This window comes from Heterocephalus glaber, unplaced genomic scaffold (genome assembly GCF_053883595.1).
Source record: "Heterocephalus glaber isolate CG9 unplaced genomic scaffold, H.glaber_assembly_v1.0 deba00001608, whole genome shotgun sequence".
Taxonomy (NCBI): domain Eukaryota; kingdom Metazoa; phylum Chordata; class Mammalia; order Rodentia; family Bathyergidae; genus Heterocephalus; species Heterocephalus glaber.
The window spans coordinates 31174746-31186854 of NW_028258379.1; the positions used below are offsets into that span (position 1 = coordinate 31174746).

The window sequence follows — 12109 nt, forward strand, 5'->3', positions numbered from 1 at the left end:
GCTCAGGAAGGGAGGAGGGAAGGATACAATGTAACAGGGTCTACAATGTGAGTCAAACAGACACAGTCTCTACTCTATGGAGGAGAAAGGGATCGGGGAAGAGACGAAGGACTATCTTCAGGCTCAGCCCGTGGCACTAGCCCAAGGCTAGGCTGGTTCCCCGGTGTGGGCAGGGACACCGTCACCCAGAGGGAGAAGTGTCTGCCAGTCTGCAGGGCGATGTGTGTAGAGCACTCTTCTAACAAATTCTTCTCCCAAAGGACCCGTGATACAGCTCCTGAGTATTTCGGGAATATTTCCATCCTGCTTGTGGGACTCCTCATTCGGCCCCAATACTTAGAGTTCTCATGGGGGACAGAGCTGTGGCTTAAGCGCTGACCTTCGTGTCAGACACAACTGGCATAGATTTCTAAGCCATGGCTATAAATCATGGGATGGTGGACACACTACCCAGCCTCTTTGAGCCTTGGTTTCCTCATCTGTGAAACGGGTGGTGACAGCACCTGCCCGGAAGGAAGGTTGTCCCCTGTAGAGCACAGTGACATTCTGATATACCAGCTCAAGTGTGCCTGGCCAGCTCCTCCCTGAGCTCTTCCTGCTCCCCCGGGACATTGCTCACATTTTGGCTCTTTGATTTTGAAAAGCTGAGTCCGGGCATAAGACAAGAGGATTTGGAGACTGCATTTCTCTAGCTCTCTAGACATCAAGAGGTTGGTCCTGACTGAGAGGACAGGGCAAGGTCAGACTAAGAGGGGCCTGGTACCCATGCACGGCCAACCTACAAGGAGTTCCGGAAAGGGGCAAGCAGAGGAGCTCCCTCTTGCCTCCATCCAGGAGTCAGGGAGGTCGCCCCAAGGGAGGTGAATCCCTGAGTCCACAGGACTATTTCCTGCTTCCTCCCCACCCTTTTCCTGCTCCCTCACCATGGCACCAGGCCTGCCAGGGGCAGAGCTTGAGATACCCTTGAGGCCAGCCAGCCAAGGTGGGCTGCAGTGACTGTCCCAGTTGGAGTGATGCACAATTCTGCAGGTGCCAGAGTAGCTGGGAGACAGCTCAGGGACCCATGGTGTCCCCTGCCTGCCCCATGCTCAGCACCAGTCAGACCTCTGGACTCCTCGCTGTGGTGTTTTTGTTTTCCAGAGAGAATGCTAGAAATGGCATCCAGGAGTCCTAAAGCTCTCCTGAGTTAGTGAGAACTCCTGCTGCGCCTGCAATAAATTCAACATCCCCAAGGGGAATGGGCCTTTGAAATGGAAATGATTTTCCTTTTAGAGGCATAAATCAAGGAACAATTCCTGGCCCGGGCTTTGGGCCTGAGCTCTGACACAAGTGTGGGCACGTGAGCACCTGGCAGTGCCCTGTGTGCTGTCTGCCAGACCACTTATCCTGGAGCAGGGATGGCCTCCTTGGGGCTGGAGGAAGGGTCCAGGGCTTGTCCTCGTGCTTGCATGTGTGTTGGTTGTTTGCTGCCCTTTCCTCTGTACCGCTCCAGCCCCACCCCAAGGCATCCAGCACCAGGACACCTGGTGTCTTAAATGTCAGGCTTTCCCACCTGTCCTGTGCTCTGCACTGAACTTCAATTTCCCTGAAGGCCTTTGATTCAGATCCTTTATCTCCTCTCTTCCTCTTTCATTCAGTCCATCTTCCTTCCTCCCTTCTCTCCTTTTTGTCTGTCTTTTCTTCTCCCTTCTCCCCTTTCTGCCTGCCTTGCTTCACTCTCTTTCCTAAGTCGGTGCCTCTCTCTTCTCCTTCCTTGTTTCCCTGTGTCTCACCCTCTGCATCTCTATTCTCTCTCCCTCTCTTGCTCCCTCCTGGGTAGTCCCAGAAACATACCCATATATGGCCTCCATGTCAGGGATCACAAATGACGACATCACGTGAGGGCCAGAGCCCTGAGATGCTCCCCGAAGTGGGAGTTTGTCTCTGATGCACCCAGAGGAATGAAAGGCAGGACTGTGGCTTCCTTGGTGCAATCTTCAAACAGGAAATCTGATTCACAACATCTTATAGCTTGGCTTGTCACCAGTGGTCATGCGGTGGGCCCAAAATAAACTCCCCGCTTCAAGGGACAGCGTTTCAGAACTGCCTGGCACAGTAGCCAGCAGCTCGGGGCCAGGGCAGAAAGAAAACTCAGGCAGCATGTTCTGAATTCAGACACTCAAGAAGATCTTTTCTGTTGCCCTGAACTGTGCCCTTGCTTCTGAGCCTAACAGGTAATGCATGCTTTCCACTTTCTTAGAGGGACCTTGAAAAAGATTGCTGGGCTGGCTGGGATGTGTGGCTGCAGGGTTCACCCCAAACGCTTCCAGTCGAACTGCGTTTGGGTCTCGGTCTCCTTCTCTCAAGTTCAGCAGCACATGGGCAGCTTTCACTTGGGGTTGGGAGACAGAGAATCAGGATTTGCACGTACTTACCCATTCCTCTGGGGGGCTCTTGCGTAGACTATTACTGCTGTGTGCTTCTTAAACCAGAAATGCACACGGAGCTGTCCATGATGCTGTTGTTGGGTGGACAGGTCTTGGGCAATGTCAGTGTCAGACAGATGATTTTCAGGAAAGCTTTTGGATCAGGCAAACAGAAAGATATTGTCATGCATGGGAGCCAACCCAATGTGACCTTTCAGAGGGCCTGTGCATGCACAGTGTTGTGGAGTTGACAGCAATCAAGGTGCCATGGGCTGTACCTGCAACTTTAGAGAGGAACTGAATGAGAAATGTTATCTACATGAGACTGAACAGAGCTGAGGAACACAGAGAATGCCTCATGTGTGTGTGCATGTGTGTGCACAAGGACACTTTCAGGGAGGCAACGGCCTTAGAAAGGACAAGTGGAATGGCGTCAGCGTGGGAGGAGGGGCCTCCAGGCAGAGGAGCAGCTGGGACAAAGGCAGGGACATTGGGGACCAGGGCGATGGTGGGATGGAGGAAGGCTGCATAGGGCGCTGCCTGGAGGCGAGCTGAAGGCAGATGCTCTGCCGAAGATGGAGCACATTCTAAGGCTTCTGAGCAGAGCAGGTGCAGGTGGAATTTGACTTCAGGCGGCTCCTCAGGAAGCCTCCTGGACAAGAATGGGTAGACAAGAATTAGGAGGTGGAGAGGTCAGCAAGAGAGGGCAGGTGGACAACAAAGACCTGCAGCAGGGCAGAATCTCAGCCCCTGCACAGGGCCCAGGACCCTCTGCCCCTAGGTCAATTCCCTCTCATGAGGCGGTTGCTGATGGGAGCTCTGAGAAGCTCAGGAAGAGCCAGAAGAGATCTGCACCCCAGCCCCAGCCTGACCTCTGCTGCCAGAGGCCCCAGGCAGGAGCACAGAGAGAAGCAGCCAGCGCGGATGCTCCAGTCACTTCCAAAACAGCAGGATTGGTCCCCTGCGCGGCCAGGCCTGTTTGCCACTCAGCCTCTTCTGGTGCCAATCCCGCTTGCATCATCTTTTCTTGTGCAAGCAGGCAAGGCCATGAGGGGCTCGTATGGGCCAGGGGAGGCACCTTCGGGCTGGGAGGGGGACTATAATCCACCTTAGGATGAAGAATTGCAGTTACTACCAGTGAGCGTTCACTAAACACTTATTATGAGCCACTAATTATGGGCTGTTTCTCTCACTGACTCTTCTCACAGTTGCCAAGACTTAGAGGTGACTGTTCCTTCCACTTTTCAGATCTGGAAACTGAGCCTCTGCATGGTTAGGCTAGGCTAAGCAGCTGTGAGGTGCTGGAGTCAGGAATCAAACCCTGGTCTCTGGGCCTCTGGGGCCAATGTTCATAGCCACTGCCTCTGTGCCTTGCTGGAGGCCAGGACACTGGCAGTCAGCAACTTCATGCACCCAGCAGAAATATCCCTGGCACCATCCATGCATCATAAGATGCCAGTAAATTTTGTGTAGGCTCCATCCAAGAGAGCTTTCCCGAAGGAGGCACAAAAATATCTCTGGGCCACAAAGCCTTGGCCTGCCTGGAGGAGGCGGCCGTCATTCGAGCAGTTTGTCCTCAGCACCATCTTTGTTGTAATCAGTGCGTAGGAATAGAAATGAGTCTGTGACAAGCTTTGGGGTTGAGAGAGATATTTTTGGCGGGGAGGGTGTGCAATGATGAAGTAAGAGTCAATAGATTACTAACTTGCTGGTTTTGCCTTTTTAAAGAAACAGACTTAGAAGAGGAAAGTGTAAAAAGAGACAGGGAAAGCAAAGAGAGGAGCAGGAAAAGATTGAAAGAAAGAGGAGAAAGGAAAGCAAGAGGCCCTGGCTGCTCTACTCTGGCTTAAGGTTCCCAGCCAAACGTGGAAGAGCACACCCTCCCTAGCACCCGCTCCCGCTGCCTGGAGTCAGGGCTTCCAGACCCCGGCCTCTCCTGTCACCCAGGGCCCAGATGAGTGTCCATGGGACAAACATGGCGGGCAGTGGGCAGGGGGTGGGGGCAGACAGCTGCTGGAGGCTCAGGGATGGACCGGGCAGCCCCGCCCACCCATCCTCACCATCCCCGCCGCTGGCACAGATGGAGGAACTAGCATTCCTAGGCCCCCAGCAGAAACTGGGTCAGGGCCTGGAGTCCTGTGTCCAGCACTGTGTGAAGCTGAGGCTCGCTGTTGACTCTGTCTGAGGCGGAGGACGGGGACCTGGGACAAGGCCTTCCTTCTCTCTCTCCCTTTGAGTTGGTGTCTTCAGTGTACACCAATGAATAAATAAACTACCAAGAAGTGTTGTTAGGGTCTCAGACCCCTCAGGACATACTCACCCAGATTCGGGTCAGCAGGGAGGAGCCAGGGTGTTCCATTCCAGACCGAGCCTCAGTCTCCCCTTCCGTGCAATGGCCACAGTGTCCAGGATGCTGTAGAGCAGCAGCAGCACTCTCCAGAGGATGTGTTTTGAAAGAGGAAGAGGGCACTGCAGAGAAGGAGGCTGTGCACTGAGACCAGGCAAGATCCCCCTCCCTCCCATGTTCCAAGCTAGCTCAGCAGCCAGTGTTCAGCCTCAGGTTAAGGATCATGTGGATCTGGGAGACCCTGAGACCTTTGGAACTGATTGGCAGAGGCATGCATGTGTATTATATGGACTGCGGTCCTACGGTATCTATGGGATGCTGGCTCCAGGACCCCTGTGGACACCAAAATTTGCCCACATTCAAGTCCCTCCTGTAAAAACCAGCAGAATGTCAGGGTATAACCCATGCACCTTCTCCTGGACACTTTAAACCATCCCTAGGTTACTTATATAATGCTTAACACCACGTAGTGCCATATGAATAATTGTCATCCTTACTATTTCGAGAATAATGGCAGAAAAAAGTACGTATGTGCTCAGGGTTCCTTGAGTGATTTTTTTCTGAATACTTCTATTCTGTGGTTAAATCTGTAGATATATAGGTCTGACCATGTATATATATTAGATAAGGAATATATTCTATATGATATTATATTGTATAGAATGTGATTCAAAACACAAACCTATGTGAGCCTGTAAATTAATTACTGTTACAGATATAGTAGCATATATATGAAGTCTTTGAAAAATATATGCACTCTTCATTTTGCATCTCATCTTTACTCAAATCTTGTGAAACTACAGGAAGTTCCTTTCTTACCTGAAGTGAGGACTTGGTGCGGAGTTAGATGCAGCCTCTAGTCTCTCCCTTTTCATTTTCTCCCTTGGTTTCTTGCCTCAGTTTCCCCATCCATAGAATGGAACAACAACAGCACCTTTATCATAGGTTTACCACGTGGTTCGGGTGGTAGTGCTCCGAGGGTGACCAATGAGTGACAGACGGCTGTGACTGCAGGCTCTGCCCAAGACACACAACCACCCACCCTCCACTCTCCCCTGCAGATGGACAAGTGAGCCCAACTGAAATGCCTTGCAGCACAGACCGGCTGTGTGTGCTCATGAAACAGCCCCTCTTGTCACTTGTAGGCTGTCACCTTGCAGAGAAATCCACACCCAGGTCTGAGGAGAGTCAGCTCAAGCAACCCTGTGACAGCCATTGTCCCCATTCTACAGATGCCACCTGGGAGAGGTGGGGGTGGCCTAGTCATGTTGGGGTGAGGGAGAGATGTTGGAGGCCCAGGAAAGCCCTGCCTCCCACCCCCTGCTGGCTATGGACTGATGGCCCCAGAATGCCTCCTCCACTGGCCCCTGGCCTGGCTGGGCGAGGCCGCTGGACTCCCGCTGGCCCTGGGAAAGGGCTATTTTTTGTCCCAATCAGCCTCCTGCTGGGTCCCCCGGGGCTGCTGGCCGGCCTCCAGGACTCAGGCTGGGAAGGCAGCCCAATCCCCAGACAGAGGTCCCAGAAATCGAGCTGGGGAGCCTAAAGATGAGGGGAGACCGAGCCAAAAGAGGGGTGAACATTATCCCCACCTCCTCCTCCCAAGATGGGTACGTGTGATGTCCTTTCCACCAGTGAGAAACTGAGGCTCCGAGAGGCCACAGCTAATAATTAGCAAAGCTGGAACTTGAACCCAGCCAAGCTGACTCCCTGGGGTGCTTTACTCCCTCCCCTGTGCCAAGGCTGAGTGACTCCACCTGTCTCCAGGAAGATGTCCTCATGGTGTCCCTGGCAGGTGACATCAGTCTAGGAATGAGGTATGTCCCTTCCTGAAGGAGTCCAGGTATCACACCTGCCAGTGGCCAGGCCACAGCTAAGCCCAGTGCACTGAGCCCTTCGGATGCCACTTTCCACCCCTTGATCACAGTTACTAATGTCTCTCATTTGGACCTCAGGACCCTGAAGGTAGGTGAGGGTCTCAGCAGGAAGGGCAAGGGGTCTTCAGGCCCACAGTGGGGCAGGGAAATCGCCCTTGTTTTGTTCAAGGTCCTGGGAAAGCCAGGCCTATCTCCTCCTTGCCTGTCTGTACCTTCTACTTGGAGGCCAAGAACCCAGTGTGCAACACCGGCCAAGGGGCTGTTGTGAGGACAATGCAGTGGCAATGTGGAATCAGTGACAATGTCCCACCCAGGGAGCAGCTCCCGTAAGGGCCTGGAGTCTGGAGTTTGCTGCAGCATTGCTGATTCTGGCAAGGTACCTGGGCCAGGAGGGCCCCTGCTGGGATAGGAGGGACAAAGGACAGGCTTTACCCTGCCCCACCGCATAACAGGTGGGAAACCCTAGGACCCAAAGAAGAGGGAAGACGCACATGGAGGATGTTGTGTCCAGTCCAGGTCCTCTGCAAAACAAGCAAAGCTGCTGCTGCTGCTGCTCTACGAAAAATAATGCCCAAGCATCAGTGCACAGCAGCTTGAAGGTCACGATGCCCTGGCCCCTCCTCTCCCTCCCTCCCACCTCCGCAGAGGAGACCCCTGCCATAGTGCTGATCTACAGCATCAGCTCTTAGCCCAGCCTGTACCCTCAAGTCCTCAGAGCACCCACAAACACTTCAGGGCTTGGGCCCCAGACCCAGAGATTTGAACTCATTGGTCTGGGGTGGGATCAAGGCCTTGGAATATTCCCAGCACTCTTAGCCATCCCTGAAAACCATCTGTGAAGATGATTTTGATAGTACACAGCAGAAAACCCAATTAGCATTGGCTTAAACCTCAAGGATCGTAAGTTTTTAACTAACAAGAAGTCTAGGGTAGGTGGACCGCGTTGGTTGAGCTGCTTAATGATATGATGAAGGACGCAGTGTATCATTCACTTGTTTAAATTCATTGTATCAGTCCATCATTTGTTCTGTCAAACTCATGTTCACAAGATAGTTGCCACTGCTCCACACATCAAGCTTCTCCAAGCACAAAAGAGAGTCTGGGACTAGGAGTCATTTTATTCATTGTTCTCTCTTTTATTAAGGAAGAAAGTCCTTCCTGGGAATACTCAGCAGAAGTCTGTTTTATCTCTTCGAACAAAACTGGCTACTCCACCCCTAGACTAGTCCCTGGCCAAGAGAATGGGATTGGGGCAATCATGATCATGCGTGGGACAGAGCACACTGTTTCTTGTACAAAGCTAGGTTCTGCTGCCAGGAAGATGGGGGAAAGGCTCTTGAGTGGGCCATCGGTATGACCTGCCACACCCAGGTGACATCTGTACAGTGTAAATGCTTGTTTTCGTCTGGCTCAGTGTTGTTTGTGAGGGTCATCCTCGTCATTTCCGGTAGAGGGAGTTGTTTATTTCCAGGAGTCCCTACTCTCCTGCACATGAAGACATCACAGAGTATTAACCCATTCGAATGCTGATGGTCATTCAGGCATTTCCCAATAGTGCTGCTAGGAATATTCTTGACCTTGTTTTTGGGTGAATAAATGCCCGTAATTCTTTGCGGAATACAGCTAGAAGGGAATTTTTAGGTCATAGGATATGCGTATGCTCAGCTTTACTCACATTTTCCCGAGTAGCTTTGCCATTTTATGCCCCTTCACGTGCTGGGAAGAAGTCTAGTCCTCCCCCACGCTCCCTAACATTTGCATTTTCTGTCTTTATCATTCGAGCGACTCCACTGGGTGTAGAGTGGTCTTGCATTGGGATTTTAATTTTATTTTCCCCAGACACTGATGAAACTCGGCACCTTGGCTTTGGTTACTGGCTGGATGTTCTCTCTGTGATGTGCTGACCTAGTCTTTGGGGGGTATCAGTTAACTGGAGCCCCAGGAGCCCCCAAATAAGACTAACACGCTCTAGACTGCAGGCTCCTATAGACTGGCTAAGCAGGGTAGACTCCCTGGGCAGTGGGACGCAAGCTGCCCGGCAGGTTCTCTTGGACAAGCTCTTCCTTCTCCTGCTGATGGCAGAAGACCAGGACCAAGCCCTGCAGCACAAGTGCTTGTCACAAGCTGCTTGTGTCACATCTGCTGGCATTCAACTGGCCAGTGCAAGCCACATGGACTTGGGCCATATCAGTGTGCAAGGGAGGAGGGGAGCATCTGGCTCCAGGGAAGGGGAGTGGATGTTTGCTGAGCAAGCCCAAGTGTAGCCCTGGGCTTATGGGTCCTTTTTAAAAGCCCTCGTGTGATTCTAGTGTTCAGTCAAGGCCAAGAACCATTGACCCCCAGTCACACTGCAAGTCACCCAGCCAAAAGGGAAACCAGGCCGAGCTGATTTTATTTCATTTTCTGAAAGCAGCTGACTCAACCAACTCTTCTCTCTTGGGGGCATTTTTTAAAGAAGAGAGTCCCTATAATTAATATGGCAAATTTGATTTTAACTAGTTTGTAGGCCTGGGCTTGTTCATCTGCAGTGTTCCTGACCCTCCCACAGTGAAGAGCACTGGGAAAAATACTAGGGTAGGATGCCCTTGGTAATTGGAAGGAAGGAAAGCGTGCATTGCATTAAGCTCCATAGGGTGGGATTTGGGGCTGCAGGATCATTGTTGTATCTCCAGGAGAGTGCTTGATGCACAGTAGTTGCACAATACATGATCTTTCAGTCAATGTGCACATGTATGGATAGGCTGTCTCCCTATGACAGTGAATGAATAGTGGATGGGTGGGTGTTTGCAGAGATGTATAAATGGATGGATGGGAGGATGGATGGATGAGCATGATGAGTAAGTGGACAAATAAATAGGAGAATGGATAATGGAGAGATGGGTAGATGGTTAGGTAGATGAATAAATGAATGGGTAAATGATTAGGAGTTGGATAGATGGGTGCATGGTGATTGATGGGAAGAAGATGGACAAATGGTTGGGTGGTAGATACAAGGGCAGGAGTATGGGCAGATGCACAACTAGGTAGGGGGTTGCATGATTGAATAGGTAAGTGGACGGGAGAATGGATAAATATGTGACTGGGTGGGTAGGTAAGTGTACAGGGGGATGAATAAATGGGTGGATTGATGAAGAGATGAGTGGATGGATGGATGTAGACAGATGGGTGGTTGGGCAGATCATAGGATCAAAGCAATGAATGAAAAATGAATGTGTGATTGTCAGAAAAAAGCCCAGGCTTCCCTGTGGGTGAAGATAACTGTCTTGTGAAACCATTTAGTGACCAGGATGGTCTTGGTATCCTCACAGGGTCTTCTAATTTGCTATTCCCTCCTCCCTGCTGAGTGTCTCTTCTGGAGGCAAGGGTGAAGGGTGGAAGAGATGGCGATGCAGATCAGTTCTCGGGGCAGAGAGCGTGCCATCGGGAATGAAGAATACAGCCTGTACAGCAGCCTGAGCGAGGAGGAGCTGATCCAGATGGCCATCGAGCAGAGCCTGGTGGACAAGACAAGGGGCTCAACCCTTCCTGAGGGCACTGGGTCAGCACGGGCCAACCACCAGCCTGCCCATTTCTACCCATGGACCAGGTGAGCAAGGCCAGGCTGACGAGTGAGCAGGGCTGTACGGGTATTCATAAGCTGCTGATGCAAATGTTGTCCATCTCACCATTACCCTGCTCCCTAATGCCTTTTTACACCATCATGATTTACATTTTATCTAAACTAAACGTATTGAGCTCTATCTGTCAAGGGTTGTGGTGAGTGCTATACAGGTGTCCTTGGTGTCTGAGGGAGATGGGTTCCAGGAGCACCCATGACCACTAAAACCCACAGACGCTCAAGTCCCTTATAGGAAATGATATATTATTTACTTACAACTTGTGCACATCCTCGCATATACTTTAAACCACCTCTAGATTTCTTATAACGTCTAATGCAATGTAAATGCTGTGTAAAGCGTTGTTGTACTGTATTGTTCAGGGAATAATGCCAAGGAAGAGGTCTGCACTTGTACGGACGCATTTCTTCAAATATTTTTGATCTGAAGTTTGTTGACTCCATGAACGCAGAGTGTATGGGTCCTGAGGGCCAACTACACTCTTGGTCTCATTTAACCTCCTAGTGACCCCTCTGGCTGTTTCTGCTACTGCCGTCCCATTTTCCAGTCAAGGGAACCGAAACTTAGGGCGAGTGACTGGTCCCAGGTCACAAATTAGTCAGTTGCAGACACTGGAACTAATCAGCTCCAAAGCCCGGGCCGTGGCCTGGCAGCCCTGAGTCTACACCTGAACACCTTGGATCTGAGGTGCAGTCGGGTCAGCACCCACCCTATTTGTGCAGTCTGTGGAAGGCAAAGGACATCATTCCAGCAAAGTGGTTCTGCTTCCTTCTGGCTGCCATCTCAGCACTGCTCACTGGGACCGGACCTTTGACGAGCAGCGACACCCAGTGGAATGTGATGTGCACCACAACCACCATGCACAGATGTCATTTCAAAACTCTTAAGAGCCACATCAGCAAAGGGCAGAGAAGCAAGTGAAATCAATTTGCATATGTATTTTGTCCCAAATATTATCAGGTCCACATGTCATCAATATAAAATTATGAATGAGAGTTTTACCTTCTTTTTTCCCTAACAAGGAAATCCAGTGGGTGCTGACTTGGGCTAAGTGGTTTCACTGCCGGGCAAGACCTCTTTCCCAGGAGGCTGGATAACTGTGGACGCCCTGTGCAGGCCTCCACTCCCTTACCCGTCTGTGGAGGAGGGGTCAGGGCTGGAGCTCACGGGTCGTCTCATTCTGATGTCTCTAAGCGCCCTCAGGACTCCCAGCAGGAACTCCCACACTGGTGAGAGGGCTGCGGGTGCGAGGGGGCCATGTGGCTTTGGAGCATGTCTCAAGTCCGACCAGCCACATTTCAGCTACTCCCTAGCCACATGTGGCCTGTGAACGCCATATTGGATCTATGGGACACCTGTGTAGAAGGTGGGAGTCAGAGAGGTGACCAAGCAGTAGATCTTCAGATGCTTTTAGAAAAGATATATAAACCCTAAAAATGCTTTTGCTTCCTCCTGAGCCAAGGCCAGGTGTATATTTGGAGGTGGGTAGTGGGGGAGGGAACTGTGGTAACAGTCGTCTGTGTCACCATGAAGATCGCAAGTCTCGCTTTCTCCAGCAGCCAGGTGGCTCCTTGTGCGACCTTGGTGAGTCACTTAACCTTTCAGAAGCCCTGCTTCCTTCTCTGCTTTCCCCAGTGCAGTCACAGTTGTCAGAGGGTGAAGCCTATAGCTCAGGCCTATCCCTCCGTGTACCTATCAGGGTTCTCCCGCAAGTGATTTTGGATCATGCTGAGGTCAGACCTCACTGTCAGTTGCAGGGGGGGGGGGCAAGGCCCAGCTGCCCACTGCTGAGGATCCCCTTCTAGAGGGGAAACTGGGTGGCTCCTTGGGCTGCTGGAGGAGTATGAAATTGCCAGGTTCCAGAGC

At 51.5% G+C, this 12109-nt stretch overlaps 1 protein-coding gene across 1 annotated transcript in view; it reads left to right on the top strand.

The window, feature by feature from the left end:
* The first annotated feature begins 1894 nt into the window (after positions 1–1894).
* Positions 1895–12109, top strand: part of Asb2 (ankyrin repeat and SOCS box containing 2) — a 34381-nt gene continuing 24166 nt past the window's right edge. Inside the window, exons 1-2 of the mRNA XM_004837050.3 lie at positions 1895–2213; positions 9935–10212. Of these exons, the coding sequence (XP_004837107.1) occupies positions 10007–10212 (206 nt within the window). The 5' untranslated portion in view covers positions 1895–2213; positions 9935–10006. The remainder of the gene's footprint in view (positions 2214–9934; positions 10213–12109) is intronic.